This window comes from Adiantum capillus-veneris, chromosome 1, assembly GCF_014529385.1.
Source record: "Adiantum capillus-veneris isolate H3 chromosome 1, ASM1452938v2, whole genome shotgun sequence".
NCBI lineage: Eukaryota > Viridiplantae > Streptophyta > Polypodiopsida > Polypodiales > Pteridaceae > Adiantum > Adiantum capillus-veneris.
The window spans coordinates 25,045,521-25,066,838 of record NC_140931.1 but is presented as its reverse complement, the minus strand read 5'-3'; the positions used below and the strand labels follow the sequence as shown (position 1 = coordinate 25,066,838).

Here is a 21,318-nt window from a genome sequence, read left to right as displayed (position 1 = left end):
ACAAAGGTGTACAATGATGATGCATGGAATGATGCAAACGGGAACTATGTCGATGACGACGATGATGACTTTAGGGCTGAATTTGGTTCTCTTCTATCTGCTGAATTTCGGGACTGTTTCGGTGGCTGAAAATGACTGTTTTGGCTGCGTTTTTATGGCTGAAAATGGGGATCTTCTGCAACCAATGGGGCTGAATCTGCTACCTCCTATGCATGCTGAAAACGCTGAGTCTTCTGCTACAAAACAGGCTGAAAATGAAAACGCTGGGCTGGTCTGCACAGATTGTCTGCACCCCAAAAACGCTGGCTCTTCTGATGCATCAAACGCTGAAAATCAAAAACGCTGATCTGACTCTCTACTAGCGTTAGTGGAATTTGCCGACTATCTGGGGAAGATGGCAATCATGGGAGGAAATGCCAGGGTGCTGAAGTTGCTGGCGATGGACGGCAAGGGAAAACGCCAAGAAATTGGGGTCTTGATGGTGCTGGGAACTGAAAACGCTAGGCTTGGGGAGGGAGGTCGCCAATGCCTTGCGGGTGCTGAGGGTACTGCGGGTTCTGCTGAGAAGTTGCCTGTTGAGCGGGAAGCTCTTGCTGCCTCTTCTGCTATTTAGTGCTAACTTGGCTTTGCTTATATATTAACTTAGCAAAATTGCCCTACCTACTTTTGTTGGAAAGTCACTTAAAAATAACAAGTGAAAAATACCAAAAATAGGAAAAATAGGCTAAATGCACTAGAAAATTCCCCTAACTGAATCTGATGGATTCTGAAGGAAATACTCATGATCATGTTGTGTGCAACCAGAGGATATGCATATATGCTAAGTGACTGGGCATGCACGGTCTACAAGTAGACTCACAAAAAGTGCCAGATCACTTCTAATCTAGACTAACTGGACTGACGGGAACCCTGTTATGGTGTAGCTTGTCCACGGACACATAGGGTTGGATGTGTCACGTGACACCTATCCCAAGGATTGATGATATTCTTGATCGACTAGAGGGTGCTGCAATTTTCAGCAGGATAGACCTAAAGAGTGGGTACCGTCGGATTCGTATTAGGCCGGAGGATGTGCACAAGACTGGGTTCAGTACAACATTTGGTCTGTATGAGTTCTTGGTGATGTCGATCGGTCTTGCCAATACTCCTGCTACATTTAATAGGATGATGGATCGATCTTCCGCCCACATCAAAAGTTTGTCGGTACATTCTTTGATGACATTCATTGGATGTCAAAAGCAGATCCCCAAGAGCATCATATCCAAAAGCATCTAAACTCAAAAGCATGTACTCCTAAAGCTAGCACTCAAATCTCTAAAAGCAACCAACGAAAAAATTGAAAAATCTCTACAATGTGCCACATGTCAGCAACAACACAAAAAGTGGGATTCCCGTACGGTCTGCCACATCATCAACTCAACGCATTTTGCGGAAAGTCCGTACCGTAGCCACGTCAACAATTCAACACAAATCACGCGGGTTTCGTACGGTTTTCCACGTAATCGGTCGCAACGTCATCAGTTTGTCACATACCCCTCTCTTAAAGAAGAGTAATCATCCTCGATTATATTACCATATATGAGGTAGTGATGTTTGTGAGCACACTTAGTCTACTCAAAGAATGAAGAGAAGCATAGGCATCACTTGACCATTGTCTTCGAAGAGCTATGCAGTCACAGGTTACTTGTCAATCCTAAGAAAAGTGAGTTCTTCTTGAAAGAGGTTCACTTTCTTGGCCACATAGTGTCAAAGGATGGTGTTCGAATGGATCTTGCCAAGGTTGAAGCAATCAGGACATGGAAGACTGTGCATGATGTCCGTAGCTTCTTGGGCTTATGCTCTTACTACATACGGTTTATCAGAAACTTTGCCGAGATTGCTTCACCTCTACATGCTTTGCAAAAGAAAGAGGTCACATTCAAGTGGACACAAAAAGAGATTTCAGCTTTTAACCTCTTAAAGGAAAAAATGACATCGGATCCAGTAATCGTTTTACTAGATCTCAGGAAGTCGTTTGTGGTCCAGTGTGATGCGTGTGGCAACAGTATTGGGGCAGTCTTAATGCAAGATGGTCGGGTAGTAGTAGCAATGAACTTGTAAACACCTAGGAAACTGAAACGAACCTGCTCGCTGCTGCTGTAATCCCGTCCCCCCCCCCCCCCCCCCCCCCCCCCCCGCCCCCCCTGCCCCCCCGCTAGCCCTCGCTGCCCCCCCTCGCTGCTCTACTCGTCCACGCACTGCCCAACCCCTACTGTAGCAGCTCGCGCTACTGCTACTGCTGCAGCCCCGCCCGCCTTTTCTGTCCCTGCCGCCCCCTTGTTGCAATCGCTCCTGCCATTGCCGCCCCCGCCTATTGCTACCAGTGCTCCCGCATTAGCCCCCCCCCCCCCCCCCCCCCCCCCCTTGCCCGCCTGCTTTTTTTTTCCTCCCAATTGCATCCTGCAAATCGGTACCTACAGCATTGAGTCCGTTTTGGGGCAGTGCTTGGCGTGCCAAGTTGCAGATTCCGCCCACCGTCCTCTTCTTACGCCACAACAGTAGACACAGATGGAGGCTCCAGCTTCACCACAGAGGGACTCGCCCGAAGCCCCCTCGCCCGACCCCGCTGAGCCAACCATTCGACTTGCTCTTTCGCCGACACAGCAAGCGAACCTTGCCGCAGAGGTAGAGCGTTTGCAGGCGACTTCGGTCATCTGCAAGGTTCTCGGCACCCAACCTAGCAGAGGAGAGCTGCGTGACCTTCTCCAGGCCCACCTTCTCGCAGAGGTGGGCAAGATCTTGGATGTCCAGATTCTCGGACGGGGTTACTATCAGATCGAGTTTGAGACCTCCGAGATGGCGTCCAAGGTCATAGCTATGAGTCCACTGGCCGTCCGAGCATCACGCGCCCACTTTCGACAGTGGCGACATGGTTTTGACCCGGCTGCGGATGTTCTAGTAGAGGAGGCAGACATCCCCATCTCAATCTGCTTTCCGGGTTTACGAAGGGAATACCTACCACTTCTCTCCAAGATCGGCTCCGCCATTGGGACTATCCTGGAGAAACCTCGTACAGCAGCATCAGTAGCTGCCAAGGCGGCTGGCATCCCCTCAGTTCGAGTTTTGGTTCTGCCTCGGGTGAGTGGGGGTTGGTTTAGACAGAGTGTGGAGTACTCGGGCCTCCCGAACCAGTGTTCCATTTGCCGACACATGGGCCACCTAGCGAAGGCTTGTCCACGGAGGAGGCCGCGACCTGCACCACAACCTCAGCCCCAGCCTGTCAGGGCTGGCCCACAGCCACAGTCAGCGGCACAGCGCACACATGCAGAGCCACCCTCCGAGCCTGGGGCTCCAGCGAAGGAGGGGTGGCAGCAAGCCCGTGGCCGACGACGCCAGGGGCCACAGCGTCAGCCTGGCACTCAGAGTGGCCCTCAGGTGCCTACTCAGCAGCAGTGGGTTCCCACGGGGAACCGCTTTGGTCCTCTTGAGCAGGAGGAGATCCCTGCGCCAGCCCCACCTCCGCCACCCTCGACAGCCACCCCCCCCCCCCCCCCCCCCCCCCCCCCCCCCCCCCCCCCCCCCCCCCCCCCCCCCCCCCCCCCAGAGTTTCCCCCCTCTTCCTCATCCCCCCCCCCCCCCCCCCCCCCCCGCCTTCTGCTCTCGTCGCCTCTCCACCTCGCCCCTCTACCTCTGTCGCCCCATCTCGCCCCTCTTCTCCTCCGCCCCCCCCAGCTCCTTCTCCCCCCCCTCCTGCTCCAGTTCCACAGTCGACTCGGGAGATAGATAACTCTCCGGCAGCTAGGAGATCTCTTGGCAACGCCTTTGCCACGAGTCGCCTAGAGAGAGAGGGTCAGCCCATCTTGCGGCCCCCTTTGCAGATTCAGACATCTTCCCTTGCAGCTATCCCTCGTGGTCTGACGAGCATTGACCTCTGACGCCGCTGGGACTTCTTCGACTACGGGTTCACTCGTTTTCTCGGTGATTCCGCAGCAGACCATGAGGCAGCCTGCTTCAGGGTCCATGCTTTGTTCCTCGCCGCTAGGGGGACAGAGGCCTTGGACTCAGCAGGTGGTTTCTCCTTCCCCCTCTGTGGTCGGGCCGAGACAGAGTGGTCCCTCGACTCAGTGTTGGGATGGTTGCATACACAGGTCCTAGAGTTCTCTCACCACATGGGAGAGCTTGGAGTTACAAATTTGCTGCTGACTTTGTGGCCATTGGCCAAGTTTGCGGTGACACCCCCAGAATCAGCAGGATGTAGGCACATTGTGGTGTACTTCTTTGCTGATACACAGTGTTTTCCTTGCTATGTATACATTCATGAGGACTCCTCGACAGAGGAGGTTGCTTTACGCACGGCTCGCTCTGCTTGGGCTTGGGCTAGGCACTCACTGCAGTCACGCCTATCTAGAGGACGCTCGGATGCGGATTACTCCCATCCAAGCCAGCCTCGAAGATAGCCCGTCTTGGGCGTGACTAGAGGACGCTCGGATGCGGATTACTCCCCATCCAAGCCAGCCTCGAAGATAGCCCGTCTTGCTGCTGTGACAGCATCTGTTCTCTCTCGCTCCCCATGAGGATCGTCTCATGGAACGTGCAGGGACTACCCCAATTTCAGGAGCTTCAGCGTTGCCTTGTGGGAGGAGAGATTGATCTCCTTATGCTTCAGGAGCACCATCTGTGTGAGAGCCGCATTCAGCGATGTGGTCAGATTTTGCGTGGACGATATGATACCTTTTGGTCAGCTGCTTTTGGACCTGGAGGCATGCAGGGTGGGGTATGTATGACTATTGCGGACTCATTGCAGCAGGCCATTGTGGGCAGAGGGATTATTGTGCTAGGTAGGGCTCAGTGGATTACTATGCAGGTTGAGGGTGACCTTGCGGGCTTCCTGAACATCTATGCGCCCAATGTGGCGAGTGCTCGTGCACAATTTTGGTCACAGATTTTTGAGTCTTTGCCACAGGCCGATCATTGGTGTATAGGAGGGGACTTCAACATGTTGGAGGACCCTTTTGACAGGATTGGTGGCAGCCATGCTACTGTGCATGGAGTCGAGTTGGCAGCTTGGGAGAGGTTGTGTATGACTTTGAGGGTCTCGGATACATGGCAGCACTCTGGTTTTGTGAGGCCCCCAGAGAGTCTTGCCTTCTCTAGATTGGACCGCAAAGTGGGGGGAGTGAATCTATCGCGGATAGATCGCTTCTACACTAGTGACCACTTCAGTGACTTGGGGGGATCAGTGGGCATCCTGGCAGGGACATCCTTCTCGGACCATGCACCAGTGATCCTCACAGTGGCAGACAGGCAGAGGAGTGGGAGCACGATGCTTCGCATCCCAGAGAGGGTCTTGTTGGACTCAACACTCAGAGAGAGGGTAGAGGCTCTCTGGAAAGAGGGCATGGACAGCCAAGTTCCGCATGCAGACAGAGTGGCCTCCGGCCTAGCTCAGCTTAGCCACTTTTTTCTTCAGGAGTCTCTGGCTCGTCGGGCTACAGCGAGAGAGGAGGAGCAACGTCTCAGACAAAGCATTGCTTCACTACAGAGGATGCAGGAGCATCATCCAAACAGTCCATGGTTGGAGGAGCAGTTACAGCAGGCTCGACAAGAGCTTGCTAGCACAAAGGAGAGGCATCATGAGTTTGCCTTCCACCAACAGGCATCTCAGTGGACTCAAGTGGGTGACAGAGTGAGTGGTGCTTTTTTTGAGACAGTGGGACCTCGGCACTCGCATGCCAAGGTCAATGACTTGAGGAGGCCCGATGGGTCAGTTGCTTGTGAGCCCAAGGATATGCGTGCAATTGCTACTAACTTTTACCGTGAGTTACTGTCGGCTGAGCCCCAGTCAGAGCGGCAAGATGCATGCAAGGAGCAAGTTTGGGCACAGATGCCTTGTCTTGTGACAGAGGAGATGCGCCAAAGGCTAGAGATGCCACTTCACCTTGAGGAGCTGCACACGGCTCTTAGGGCCCTCCCTCGTGGTAGCTGTCCAGGTGAGGATGGGTTGACTCCCAGCTTTTTCTTGGAGTACTGGGACCTGCTTGGCCCAGATCTTTGTAGTGCTTTTCAGTACATTTTGCACACAGGGGTGATGCCTGACAGCATGAGTGAGGGCCTGATCTACCTCATTCCCAAGGAGGGTGGCTCCTTGCATGAGATTCGACAGTGGCGCCCCATCACCATCCTCAACTCAGCCTACAAAATTCTTGCCAAGGCTCTGAGTTTGACGATTCAGCCACTTTTGGAGAGCCTTATACATGGGACTCAAACAGGTTTTGTCAAGGAACGCAGTATCCTTGACAACATCTTTACTTTCTAGGAGGCTTCTGCCCTGGCACGGCTCCGTGGTGAGGACCTTGCGATTCTTCTTCTCGATTTTGAGAAGGCATACGACAGAGTTGAGTGGGACTTTCTAGAGGGCACTCTACGCAGGATGGGCTTCTCAGATGCTTGGAGGTGGAGGTGAGCGCTTCATGCTCACACGCTCGGTTAGACAGGGTTGTCCTCTTGCCCCCTTTCTCTTTCTGTTCTATGCGGAGGCGATGAGCAGATTTTTGGTGTCACAGCAGGTTGGTCTACGGGGCTTAGCACTCCCTATTCGGGGAGATGAGCTACTCGACGCTGAGTTTGCCGATGACTCAGCCTTGTACTTAGATGGCCAGGAGGCCAATCTGCACAGATGTGAGCAGGCTTTGGAGACCTTCTGTTGTGCATCGGGCGCACTGATCAACTGGAGAAAGACAATGGCTTTCTCGGTTGGTAGTGCTCCTGTGCCAAATTGGATACCAGGAGAGGGTTTCAGGTGGATTCCCCCAGGGACTGCAGTTCGGTACTTGGGTTGTCAGGTTGGTTTAGACTTGTCTCCCGAGCAGCAGATTGCTCCTCTTCTCATGTCCATCAGGAGAAAGCTGTTACAGCTCAGCACGACTTTCGCTGGCTAGTAGAGTAGTAGTTGCCAACCAGGTGTTGTTGGCGACTATGTGGTACATCACTTCCTGTTGGATCTTCTCAAGTTCTTGTATCAGCCAGGTAGAGGCTGATCAGGAACTTCCTTTGGTCAGGACGTGACACTCAGATAGCCCTAGCCAAGGTGGCTTGGTCGGTCATCACGCTTCCTTGTTCTCAGGGAGGGCTTGGGATCATTGATCCCGCACAGCAGAGCAGAGCCCTTCTTGGGAAGTTCGTAGTCAAAGGACTTCTTCCACGTGAGGAGCCCTGGAAGGAGTTCTTGCTGAAGAGGCTTCGTGCCAGGGTGCCTCAGTCAGGAGGCCCTCGGCAACCTTTGACCCGATGGATCTTTACAGAGTTGCGCCGAGTTGGTTTGAGCAGGAGACTGGAGGACCGCTTCGCTGTGAGTTTGCTTCGATCTTGAGAGCTCTTACGGCGTGGCCTGGAGCAGAGACAGCCGACGTGCACGGAGGAGCGCCTACGGCATCATTAGAGCTCTTACGGCGTGGCCTGGAGCAGAGACATCCGACGTGCACAGAGGAGCGCCTACGGCAGCCCCTCGTCTGGAACCCCATGGTTAGCACTCAGAGAGGCCACTTGGTTGGTAGTCTGCCTCATGTTTCCTGGGGTCCCATGGCAGCAGGTCCAGCGCGCTCTCTAGGTGATTGGCTAGAGTTCACAGGTTTGACAGAGGAGATGCACGGTTTCCAGCTACAGGGCATGAGAGGGGTGTAGAGCATGTGTCGGGACATCTCAGAGTCAGTTCGAGCTGAGTGGCTCACGCCTCTCGAGCCAGTAGCACCCCGGTGGATGGGAGCCTTCACACGACTGGAGGTTCTCATTTTAGTCAGGGCTTGCTCAGAGACTGTCCCAGCCATGTTCTTCGAGATTCAGGGTGGGGTACGATTACAGCGAGTTGCAGTAGAGGCCCCGCAGGTAGCAGAGTGCTGCTTCCAGAGGATCCGAGTTGTGGGCATCTGTGGGAGGACTTGCGTCATAGACCCTAACCCAGCAGCTCTTGAGACTGGACACTGGAGGCTATGGGCTTGGGAGTGTTGTCCACTGGCACGAGTACAGTGGGATCCTGGTGAGTGGCTATGGAGGGACCCCTTCTCTTCTGCAGACCACCCAGGAGTCCCCTTCTTTCAGTACACTGTTCGGCTTGGACGTCATATACTTGCAGCACAGAGAGAGGCCCGCCCCGCTGCAGCACGTCATTGGCAGGAGGAGGGCCTCACAGTCGAGTGCTTGGCAAGAGGAGGGCCTCACAGTCGAGTTCTTGGCAGCATTTTGGCAGAGGCTGTGGGACTCCAGACAACCGAGGCGCATCACTTTGTTTCAATGGCTGGTTGCACACAGAGCTACAGCATTAGGGAGCTGGCTGGTGCATAGTGGTCTCCCGGCCGCATGTGCAGCCTATGACCAGTTGGTGGAGAGTCAGCGTCACTGTCTTTGGGACTGTCCCTCGGCCCAGCAGGTGTGGCTACGAGTTCTTCGGCTGATGCCTACTCTCTCCACGGCTAGACAGTACACTTGGGGGGCAGCGGCTTGGTCCACTCTTACGTTCCCGGCACTTCAGTTTGAGCTATCTTCCACCAACAGGATGATAGTGATACAGGGGGGGCGACCTACACTCCAGCCTGCTACACAGCTTACTCCACACCAGTGGTGCAGTGAGAGAGAGGAGTGTTGGGAGCTCATCAGTGGCCTGACACTCGGGTTCATCTGGCGGGCCCGCTGTTTCCGCATTTTTGAGGCTCGCTCTGTGCCACCAGCAGAGACTGTTCGTGACTTTTGGCTAGAGCTGATCCATACTCTCAGAGGACAGCTTGAGGGACTACAAGGCAGCTCCGATCGCATGCGGGAGCGCCGCGAGGCTTTCCTTCGACTCTGGCGCCCTGGGCCTTCCTACACCATTGTCCAGGGTGTGCTCACATGGCACTACCGTCCACCTGTGTGGCTCTTCCCTCCTCCCATCTCTTGATTTAGCCTCATTGTATATATGTTGTTCTTTCATTGGGAGAGTCTCCCCATCATGTTTTGTTGTAGCCCTCTCTTGCAGAGGTGGTTGTAGCCCTATGGGCAGTTTTCATTAACTAATAGAAGGATCTTTTTCTCAAAAAAAAAAAAGATGGTCGGGTAGTAGCGTGCGAAAGCAAAATCTTGCAAGGGCCAGAAAAGACTATGCAAATTTATGAGAAAGAGCTACTGGCCGTGATTCATGCGCTTTCTAGCTAGAAGCACTACCTCTTAGGTGCTGATTCTGTTGTCCAAACAGATCATCAGACCTTGCGATCCTTCTCGACACAGTCAAAGTTATCCGAAAAGCATATGCAATGGGCAGACATTCTCTCTATGTTCCACTCCGAGATTCTACATGTGGAAGGCAAGAAGAATGTTGTGGCTGATGCGTTATCCAAAAAGCCACAGATTTCAGCTGTGTTAATTCCTTATTATCATGAGCTTGATGACATGAAGGAACAGTATGCTATTGATGAAGATATTGCAAGGACCTTTGAACAGTTGCAAGATGGGCAATGCCATGAACACTACCTCCTCAAGGATGGTTTTATGATGATGCATTGCAGATTATGTATCACTAGACCATTGCGACATAAGGTTATGGTAGAAACATAGTCACAAGGGACGCCCATTTTTGGGCTTCCCGTCCCCACTTGCCGTCCCGCCACCCTCTTTTTTACACTAAGAATCCATTTGAGCCCCGTCCCCCATTTTCCGTCCCCAAATGCGTCCCTTGTGACTATGGGTAGAAAGCCATATCCCACAGTATGCAGGGCATCTTGGTATAGATGCGACAGTGAAAGCGGTTGAGACATTCTTTTATTGGCCTACTTTGAGGAGAGAGGTGGTGTCACAAACCGTTGAAGTGGCAGACTACCCTGACACACACTCCCAGACCATACTGACCTGGCAATTGTACGGACTCCGAATTTTGCAGTACACGCCGAATTTTGCGCAGTTTGAAAGCTTTTGGGACTCTGTTTTTAGCACCCCTTGTAAGAATAAATAAGCCTTGGGGCCTCACTTCTCAGAGCATTTGGACGCAGAGTCTGAGAGCAAGTACCCACCGGATTGTACTTTGCTTCAAGATTAATATAAAAAAGAAATACCGAAAGGGGCACCAGACTTTGGGGCCAATACCTCTGGGCACGGAACTACGTCAGGCCGTGTCGTTTCGAGTTGTTTGAATTTGAAAAATATTTAAAGTGTTTAAGGTGAGTCTCTCTCTCGTGTCGTGAGAGATCCCAGACTTGGGGCGTCCAAGTTTGTTACAATGGTATCAGAGCACGGCAGATTTCTCTTCTACCAGAAAATCCGATCCTTTCTTCGCGGCACTCATGGATTCTCACGACAACACACGGGATTCAAAGGAGCAGGAGTACGGGCCACCTCGGCCTACAAAACACCAGCTCTTGGAGATGAAGCGTCAACAACAGGTTGACGAGTTCACAAAGCAGATGCTGCAGATTACTGAGGATCCAGAATTTGCAAAATTTTTGTCCCAGCAAACCATGGCGGATGTGCACACCAAGTGGCAAAAAGCCACAAAACCCCACATCAAACCGGCCCTCAAGAAGCCTTCTACTCCGAGAATGTACACAGAACAAGAACTGCAGGAAGTCGTCCAAACCCAGATTACTCAGTTTCTGAGAGCGAAACTTATCGAAGAATCAACGAAAGAAGCATAAGAAGAACGACTACCCCGGTTTCTTGGGCAGTCAATCTTCTTTTGAAAAAGCTCGGAAGCAGAAGAAGAAGAAGCGTATACGTTTCCAGGAACCATCTAGTTTCTCTTCATCTTCTGACAATAGTGACAACTCTTCCTCTTCCGACTCAAGTGAGAAGAACAGAAAGGGGAAAAAGCGTAGTAAGAACCAAAGATTTGGAACGAACAAGAAAAAGTCAAGGAAGAGCAGATATCGATATGCTCCTGACAGTTCGACAGAGGAGTCAAGCACTTCTGACAACTCCGACTCCGATGAACAACCTTTTTACTCAAAGAAGCAGCATTTTTATAGAGCCAACCAATATGATTTCCTCGACCGCAAAGGCAAGAAGACCAAGGAATTCAAGGAAGGCGGGCAATCTGTGAAATTTGAAACCTTTTCGAGGTATCGTTATGCGCCCAAGGCTTTGGCCGTCATACAGCAATTTGATATTGCCTTCTCTGGAGGACGTTACTCAAAGTACTTGGTGGTCTATCCTTTTACTGAGGAAACAAGCCCTTACAAAGTGGCTCAAGTTTAAAAGGCTCTTCATTCTTCTTGGTTGACCCAAGAGTACGAATGAGATGTGCGCACCGCTTCAAATCAACTCAGAATGACCAAGGGTGACACACTGGAATCTTACTGTGAAAGATTTTGGGATTCTTTTCTCCCGACATCTTCTTTCAAGAAGGTCACTTTCAAAGAACAGATTGAACGATTCTGTTGTGGCCTACCCAAGGAAACCAGAGATCATTGCCTTGAGCAGAAATCCGAGTCCATACAACAATTGATGGCTCATGCAAAGAGGGGATTCTCCATACATTCGGGCGATTTGACGTACCTCAGAGATGAAAACTTGAATCAACGGACAGGACAAAGATCGATGAGCAACCAAACAAGAACGCAAAAGAAATTTCAAAAGAAAACTTCACGACCCCAGCTCACTGATGAGCAAAATACGGAATATCTGAAAGAGAGGAAGTGTTTTGGTTGTGGTGTGCCTGGACATATCTTGGCACGATGTCCCAACAAGGGGCAATAGATGAACACTAGAGTACAGCACGAGAGTTCGAGAGCAGTAAAAGAGCGTGGCAGGAAAGGAAAGATGAAAGCAGGACAGGTACCCGATAGCATTGAAATTGATCCATGCCTTACAGATGAAAGTATAGAACTTTGCCGTGCTTGGGGCAAAGTGAAAGATCTCGAAGCCCTAATCTTCTTTGATGGAGGAGCCAAGGCCAACTTCATTTCTCCTGAATTGGAGGCTTGATTGGAAATTACGCCCGACAGGATGGGACCACCGGCAAAGGCACTTCTAGCGGCGCTCGGACAAGATGTTGCCATTATACCTGTCATTGGCAAACTTCGTTTGCATTGTCAGGGGTATTTAGGGCACGAGTACTTCTACATCATGCCCTGGGAAGGGCGTGACGTCCTCCTACGAATCCCTTGGTACCACAAGAACAATGTCGTGGTGAACTATCAGGATAAGAAAGCGACTTCGACTACAGAAAAGGGCAGAAAAGTTGTACTTGATTTGAAATTGAAGGGCAAGTAAGTCCCTATTGTATCGGCTTCGGCCATTTCTAAAATAATTAAAACCAGTCTTTTTGTTTACTCGATCTACTTGAAAGAGTTAAATGATGAACACAAAAATAATATGTCTATCTTGGATAAAGAACGTCAAGATTTTTTGCACGAACACGCTGACTGTTTCTCAGAAGGCCTGCCAGGCGAGTTACCTCCATTTCGGCTTGAAGATCATACTATTGATTTGATTCCAGGAAGTTCCCCACCGGACCGGCCACCTTACAGAGTTAACCAAGCTCAGAACGAAGAGATCATGAACCAAGTCAAAGAACTACTAGAAAAGGGTCTCATACAACCTAGCACATCACCTTACTACTCTCCGGTTTTGTTAGTATTGAAGAAAGACGGGTCTTGGAGAATGTGTATCAATTACAGAGCTCTCAACAAAATCACCATCAAGAACACATTCCCAATTCCGAGGATCGACGATATTCTCGACAGAGTACAGGGATCCTCTTGTTTTAGCAGGATTGATTTGAAGAGCGGATATCATTTGATCCGCATTGCTCAGGGAGATGTCTACAAGACACCCTTTCGGACTACCTTTGGGCTATACGAGTTTTTGGTGATGCCTTTTGGGCTTACCAATGCTCCAACGACATTCAATAGAATGATGGACAGAATTTTTCAAGAGCACTGATCTTTTGTCAAAACTTTCTTCGACAACATCATTGTTTTCTCCAAAAACGACGACAACCATAGACATCATCTTCTTCTAGTCTTTCAAGAATTGCAACAACATAAATTGGTAATCAATGCAAAGAAGAGTGAATTCTTCGAACCGGAGACACGTTTTCTGGGACATATAGTCTCAGAAGCCGGAGTACAAATGGACCCGGCCAAAATTGAAACTATACGCGATTGGCCTGACTTGAAGAATGTTCATGAAGTTCAAAGCTTTTTGGGCTTGTGTTCTTCTTACAAGCGTTTCATTAAGAAGTTTGCAGAGATCGCTTCACCTCTCCATGTGCTGACTCAAAGTCGAGTTCCTTTTTCGTGGGGATCGACTGAAGTGACTGAATTTCAGATACTAAAAGAGTATTGGCCCAGTCCTGACCTTGCCAGATCCACAGAAACCTTTTGAGGTCTACTATGACGATTGGGATCGCAGTTTGGCCACAGTTTTGATGCAAGACGGCCATGTGATTGCCTATGAAAGCAAGATGTTTTCACGACCAGAGCTAGTAGCACAGATTTATGAGAAAGATCTTTTGGCAGGTATCCATGCTCTTACTCAGTGGTCGGCGACACTATTTACTCGGAGCCAATTTTACTGTTTTTACGGACCATGAGAGTTTACGCTACTTCTTGTCACAGAAGCAACTATCAGACAAGCAGCAACATCCTGTCACAGTTTCACTTTCAAATTGTCCATGTTCAGGGACATAAAAACATGGTGGGGGCAGATGCTTCATCTAGAAAGCACCTTGTATCGGCTATTTCGGCGATTCACCATCGAAGCTTCGAGGATATGATTGATCAATACGCCACATATCCTGATTTTGCGAACGTGTATACCCGCATTTAGAATGGGGTGACAGTTCCAGGCTACGCCTTACACGATGGCTATTTGATTAAGAAGACGATGTTGTGTGTTACACAGCATTTGAGGGAAAAGGTTGCCATTGTCCGCGTTTTACGGGTCATCGCAACATCGACACCACTTTGAAGGGTCTCGAACGTTACTTCTTTTGGCCGAGACTCAAGAAGGATATGGATGATTATGTTCGCAATTGTTTAGTATGCAAAAAGGTCTAGTTTAACAGGCATAAGGCACAGGGACTACTACAGCCTTTCCACTTTCCCACTAGACCATGGGAGAGCATCGCAATGGATTTCATTTTTTATCTCCCCAAGACTCAAAGTGGGCATGATGGCATTTGGACTGTCGTCGACAGATTTAGCAAGCAAGCTCACTTTGTTCCAATAAAGAAGACAGGCAAGCCTGATCATTTAGCACGACTGTTTGTTTCTCAGATATTTATACTACATGGCATGCCTGAGACAATTGTCTCCGATAGAGATGTCCGATTTACGAGTTTGTTTTGGCGAGCTATTTGGGAGAACATTGGCACGCGATTGCAGTTCTCGTCCTCTTTCCACCCATAGACAGATGGGCAATCTGAGATAGCCACCATGCTGACGTGGCAGTTGTACGAACGTCGGATTTTGCGTTGAACTGCTGACGTGGCAGCCTGTACAGATTTCCGTAATTTGCGCTCGTGCTTTTTTGGCAGTTTTTAGACCAAGTTGCTTTTGGGAAACTTACTGGTCTTGAGTTTGAAAGCTTTTGGGGCTCTGCTTTTAGCACCCCTTGTAAGAATAAATAAGCCCTTGAGGCCTCACTTCTCAGAGCATCTGGACGCAGAGTCTAAGAGCAAGTACCCGCGGGATTGCGCTTTGCTTCAAGATTAATATAAAAAGAAATACCGAAAGGGGGCGCAAGACTTTGGGGCCAATACCTTTGGGCACGGAACTACGCCGGGCCGTGTCGTCTCGAGTTGTTTGAATTTGAAGAATAATTAAAGTGTTTGAAGTGAGTCTCTCTCTCGTGTCGCGACAGATCTTAGACTTGGGGCGCCCAAGTTTGTTACATGTGGATGCCTTTGTGCAAACATGCGTAATTGTTAAAAGGTCAAGTTTGGCAGACGAAAGGCACAAGGGTTATTACAGCCACTGCCTATTCCAATATTACAGCCACTGTCTATTCCAATATTACAGCCACTGCCTATTCCAAATAAGCCATGGGAAAGCATTGCTATGGATTTTATCTTTGATCTTCCAAGAACGCTGACAGGGAATGATGGTATATGGACCAATATATGCAGGTTCGGCAAGCAAGCCCATTTTATTCCTATAAGAAGAAGATAAAATCTAACCAGTTGGCACGATTGTTTATGTACAATGTGTTCAAGTACTATGGTTTGCCACAGTCTATTGTCAGTGATCGTGATCCTCGTATGACGAGCTTATTTTGGAGAGGCTTGTTTGAAAACATGGGCACCACGCTCAAGTTTTCCTCCTCATTTCATCCACAAATTGATGGACACTCAGAAGAGGTTAATTCTATTGTCTTAGATCTGCTGAAATGTTATGTGTCAGATAAAAAGGGCGAGTAGGAACAGTATCTACCCATGCTTGAGTATGCGTACAACAATAAGGTGCATTCGTCAACAGGCAAGGCACCTTTTGAGATTGTTGAGGGTAGCAAAAAGGTTCCCCCCATTTTGCACACAAAGGACAAAACTTTCGAAGCAGATCCTTATGTTGAGAGTATGGATGAAATGTATAAGAAGATCAAGCTTGCCTTGGAGAGGCTCAGGCAAAATAGAAAAGGGTTGTTGATCGTCACCGTCGTGCATTGTTGTTTTCACCTGGTGAGTGGGTACTTCTACGGTTTGCTAAGGCGAGGCTAAAGAAAGATGAAGGGCAAGGAAAAGTTGTTTCCGAAGCTCAGCATGCGTTACTATGTGCCTTTTCAAGTACTTGAGAAGATCAGTGATGTTGCTTATAGGCTAAAATTGCTTGGCATTCATAATGCATTTCACGCGAGTCTTCTAAGACCCTTTGTGGGTGATGTGCCAGAAGATATGCCAGATGAACACAAGCCAGAAGTTAAGGAACTTGATGAGATCTTGGTACCTGAGCAGATTTTGGCACATAAGGAAAGAAAAGTTAAGGGGAAAGTTGCACGACGCTATTTGATGAAGTTCAAGACTATCCACCTATGGATGCAAAGTGGATGGTAGAGTGTGAACTGCTAGAGTCACCGTATGTATTGCAGCTTTACCTTGAGGCCCTTGGGTTACAACCTATGTATGTCCCAACTCAACGTGTTCACAAGAGGGGAAATGATTCAGTGCAATAGAAGTGTACATCGCTCTTCAAGTGTTTATGGTACAATGTTCACTTCTATGATAGATGGAAATGACAAAAGTATGAAGGTCTCATTAAGTCATTTGTATCTATCTGTCATTACCTTTCCTGCGGATACATGTGATGATAAAAGAGTGCTAATCACACTAAATCATTTGTGGCATGTATATTGAGCTTGCAATCCAGGACATTTGCGATTTCAAGAGGGATTATGTCACTCGTTGTGGCAAGTGTCACGGTTGCCACAACCTCAGTTGTTGGTTTCTTTCCCTTGGTTTTTCTTTAATTTTTGAGACCTTCTTTTTGACGTCACAAATGGCCATACATTGTGTGGCCGGTGTGAAACGGCCAACGACCGAGAGTTTCACCCGTAGTCGAGAAGGGTAGGTCGCCATGAGTTGGTCGAGCCAATCGGCTCCGAAATCTGAGTAGTAAAAGGTTGGCTAGGCTCAGTTCAAAGTCATTTAGGCCCCTTGCTCCACTTAATAAGCCGGTGGGTACTAGGATTAACTCAAAAGAGGCAAAGTGGACACTTGGCGACTCCAAAGCAAAACTTCCAAGCCAGCATGAAGAGGGGCTGCCCATTTTTGTGAGAGGAGCTGATTTTGGCTCATTAAGTGCCTACAGTGTGTGGGTGAGTAGTGGGTGCAAGTTTCACAGCTTTAATGGAAAGCTTGCCTTCTCCCTTGTCTTATGTAGCGTGATGACTCGCTCCCGCACACACCTCTCCCCCTCTGAATACAGAAACATGATGCCCAGCTCGAGGTCTTTTCATCTGTATGTACAGTTATGTGGGTTCATGCGCGACTGCCGAGGCAAGAGCCTCTTGCACAGGTACTGGATTAGCTAGTTTCTAATCCCCCGAGCAAATTCCGCGCAGGTACATGTGAATTCGAAAAGATTTCACGCAAGAAATCTTGTCCGATTCAAAGGGCAAGTGGCCCTACAAGTGCGGGAGGGCTTGCTACGGATGCAACCGGCACGTGAAACGGAGCCCAAAATAGACAAATACAGCCTGCTTTGTATTTTTGCAGGTTTAGGGTTTTGACCTTAATCGATCCCTGATACCTTCATGAGCTTCGGGGAAGCATTGGGGTCACTGTATAGGTGATCTGGTGCGTTTTCAGGGCAGAAAACAGAGAATTCAGCGTGCTTCAGATTCTCACCAGGTTTGGGAAAGTGTCCGTATGCACCGGGAAAGTCACCTTTTGCATGGGGATTTTGTCTATGAGGCCTCCTATTGTGGTTATGCTGCTGAAATCGGGCTAGAGTAGGCCGATTTCAGCCCAGTAAAGCCGGGACAGCCGGTAGGAATTTGCAGGTTTTCTCCCAAGTTAATAAGGATAAAGAAATACCGAAGGGGCGCCAGTCTTTGGGGCCAACAAGGTGTCGTTGTCTGCTTGTTAGCGCTCTAACTACCACACCATGCTTTGTGTGAAGTGTTAATTCAGTCACATGTTTATTCATGAAGCTCCTTTGTGTCGCAAGTTCAAGTAAAGTTTTTCGACTAAAGAATCGGGTGAAAGCTACAGTCTACCGCCCTGCGGGCCGGTTCTAACTAGAGTAGGCCAAATTGTGATTGTCCCACCATGGGTGATGCCCAAGCGTTGACGTAAAATCCATCTAATCGCTCCAGTAAGCGACCTTACTGCCTCCTGAAACCCCACGAAAACTCCAATGACTGCGAAGTGCGAGTCAAGAATGGGACGTGCCAAGCATTTGTACCAAAAACTGCAAAAAGAAATCTGTCCCAAGCATCTCTCTCACGTGGCGTAACAAACGACAGAGAAGGGAGCTGAACTGCCCGCCAATCCTCAGAAGTCTCTACATTGTTGAAATCTCCCCCAATAATCCACGAATCCGCAATAGGCAATACATCCACAATCTTCTGCCAAAACTCGGCTCTCTTTTGAGAGTAGCTTGGTAGTCATGTCCCACAACCAGAACACAACCTTCACAAAATCAAACCGCTAGGTTAAGGAAGCTCATGGTACATCTAGTACTTGATATAAAGCTGAAGGGACCTAAGTTGAGAAATGAAAGAGTGATGCCCATACATTAGTCCAATCCCTAACAACCTGATAGGCCCATGTAGCAGCCGACCTTCAAATGAAACTCTGCTTCCTTTGTTTATTTGCTCCATATGTTTCCCTCCCTGTCTACATAGGGTCTTCTCCTATCAGCGCAGATCCCAAAAACATTGCTTACTCAAACATCAGCTTTCTATCTCATAATACCAAGCAAACAACTAGATACTCATGTTAAGAGAAAACATTAAGTGTGCACGACTGAGAAAGCTGACTAGAATAAAAGTTCAAACACTGTAACAAGAAATGCCTTCAGCTGTTGAAAAATTGCCTTTGTTCGTGGTATCAACACATTTCTGGGGCTTGGAAATCCTGACGAAGCAGCAAATTCTTGGGCTTGACGTAGCTTAGCTTCAGTAAAACGAGTGCCTTCAACAAACAGTGCCAACCAAAAAGGTTGGGGGAAACCCTTTAAGCTCTTGAAGCTAGACTGCATGCAAAAAATATAAAGAATTGAAACATTTCTGTTGTAATTATATTCGCAAAGATGCAACCACCTTTGACTGTCTGCTCACCTTCAAAGTTTCTTCATCCTTTACCCAGCTCCGTTCAAGAAATATGTACTCAGAGAACCACATAGACCATCCCATTACCTGAAAGTCGACTTGCAAAGTTAAAGTAGAGCTATGACTAGATAGAAACCCTCCTTGGCAGTGGCAAGCTCACAAAGTGACCATTAAATGAAAAAATAAAATTGAGAGGTTATGTATCAGAGCGGACCGGTAGATATTTTGTCGACTTTTTCATGACAGCCCGGGTGCTACCCAAGCAACCTACACGCTGAAATAAATAAAAAGATTCATAAACAATGTTATTTTTGTCTCAGTTTGCAGGTTTCAACCACTATATCAGGCACCAAGAGTGTCAAACAGCTGACAAGGCCATTAAATAAAATCAGAAAAAGGAGGATGAACCTGTGCTAACACCCAGCCAAAGAGCCAATCCAAGTCACTTCGATGATTAGATATAACAAGAGCATGTTCTTTACCTGAGGTGCCAAAGAAAAAGAGAACTGAGTAAAGTCTTACTATGAAAGAGCAAAGTCTTACTGTGAACGATTTTGTTTAAGCCTTACATCAAGGGTCGCAACTCTTTCTTCCACTTTATTACCATCTCAAGACTCTCATCTTTCTCAGATGCACAAATGTTTGTTTTAAATTGCTCACATGCATAAACAAGCCCTAATGACACGAAACACATTAGTCGATAGCCATGACAAATTTCAGTAGGACCTTCTCAGAGAAATTGAATTTCCAAACCCTAAGTGCTAAACGCTATCTAGCTGCTCCACAGGTCAAATCAGCACCCTAAATCACCTGCCATGGATGAAGAGGAATCGGGTCCCGAGGCACATGTTAGTGTCAGAGAATTGGACATGGTAAGACAAGTGCACTCCTTTCACAAAACGCACCTACACATCTTTACTCATTCATGAAGTTGCAGTCCAATCACAAGGGACAAGTCCTCAAATTTTTAAGGCGTGATCATCTTTTTTCCCATTTTAATAGGACTACTTAAACACAATGACAAGACAAACCAGGGCTCCGTTCAAACTGCACTCGCCTCTAAAATGTTCCGTACGATTTGATCACAGTAAATAACAAGAAACAAGGACTACCAACGACTCTTCTATGCATGGCTATCACATAAGGGTAAATCTATACCCCCCCCCACAAACACAAAGAAAGCAAGTACACTAAAAGTGCTTCTCACTGTCAATTTTCTTAGTGAGAAAGTCACAACAAAACATTCCAATCATTCGAGCATATTTCCAAAACATTTGAAGTGTCAATAAAAATTCAATGCATTATGCTGCTAAATATATGTGTAGGTATGTAGGGAAATGTGCTCACAGCGTTGCTCGTGACTTGTCCCTACCTCTCCCTCATTCTTGTCCCATTAGATATTGGCTCTTTCAAAAAGAACTATCGAAACCATGAAAACATACACCTTGGATAAAAGATTTATGAATTTGCCTGTTAACTTGGAAACAACGTACCAAAATGGCTCCATGGTTCTGAGTCTACAAACACTCGAATCTGCCAAAAAAGAATGCAAGCATATTAAAATCAAGCTTTAGAGGACTTTCAATGAATGCAATCTCATATTTTAAGCAAAACCACAAACGCCCTAAAAAACTTATTAATGAATGCTTGTGACGTATTTTGTGTGTGTGCAAGTTCAAGCATGTGCGTGTGTCAGAAACAAGTTAAACGAAATATTCTTGGGACCTTAACATAGGATCCAAAACCCCAACATATAACACCAAATAAAAGAATGTGGGTGGCCAACCCTACAATCAAAGGGAGGGGGCAATAGTTGTTTTTCAACAACACGCTATATGGATGCTCTAGAGAAAGTCATGATGAGCTGTAATTTTATAACACCAAAATCCAACAGCATGCAACGAAGACTTAAACCAAGGTGCAGAAAAACCCTTGTATAACTTCGAGACAAATCTTTAGTTAGAATAAGTCACACAAAGTAAACACTTTGGACTAGTGATTGAAGAAATCTGTCCTGCACAACTTGATATAAATTGAACTCAACAAGAGAGTGAAGGGAGAGAAAAGAGGAAAATTGAGTGGGATGCTCCTGCACGAGAGCTCGATGGCCCTGAACTGCCACTGTTAGCGCCTCCACTTGGGTATTTAAAATATGTTTGTACAAGTTTGAACTCATTGCAAGTCCGAGTACTCTTATCTTCCATGCTATGTAACTGCCATTGTATGTGCCAAGTATCTTTTCTAAAAAAACTCTTATATAGGCTCTTCCCTCCAAACAGCAATCTCCCCAAAGCCTTCAGCTTTCACTCTAGAGAGAGAGAGAGAGAGAGAGAGAGAGAGAGAGAGAGAGAAAATTTGGGAGAGGTTCCTTGGGTTCTTGGTTCTTCTGCGTTTCTTGATTCTTCCCTTGATTTTGCAAAGCTAACTAGAGCTCTGATACCAATGTCTGGTGCAGCGGAAGGGTTTAGGATTTTAGCTCAGATCTAGTACTTTGCACAAACACAAGGTCACTTTACTTCACTTGAAAGAAACTGAATTGAGCACAATGAGAGAGAGAAATGAAATGAAATGTTATATTAACGTCTTCAAAAGGCCAAAGTGACCTAT

General features: G+C 47.9%; 1 protein-coding gene across 2 annotated transcripts in view; it reads right to left on the bottom strand.

Annotated features, from left to right (window-relative positions):
* LOC147464431 (1-acyl-sn-glycerol-3-phosphate acyltransferase PLS1-like) overlaps nt 1–21,318 on the bottom strand; it is a 145,551-nt gene that overhangs the window by 68,029 nt on the left and 56,204 nt on the right. The window contains exons 3-7 of one of the 2 annotated variants that reach the window (XM_086514925.1): nt 20,205–20,244; nt 19,120–19,193; nt 18,926–18,985; nt 18,721–18,798; nt 18,456–18,635 (exon numbers count right to left, since the gene is read on the bottom strand). In XM_086514925.1, coding sequence (XP_086371051.1) covers nt 18,456–18,635; nt 18,721–18,798; nt 18,926–18,985; nt 19,120–19,193; nt 20,205–20,244 — 432 coding nt within the window. The remainder of the gene's footprint in view (nt 1–18,455; nt 18,636–18,720; nt 18,799–18,925; nt 18,986–19,119; nt 19,194–20,204; nt 20,245–21,318) is intronic. The other variant, XM_086514934.1, reaches the window with a different exon arrangement.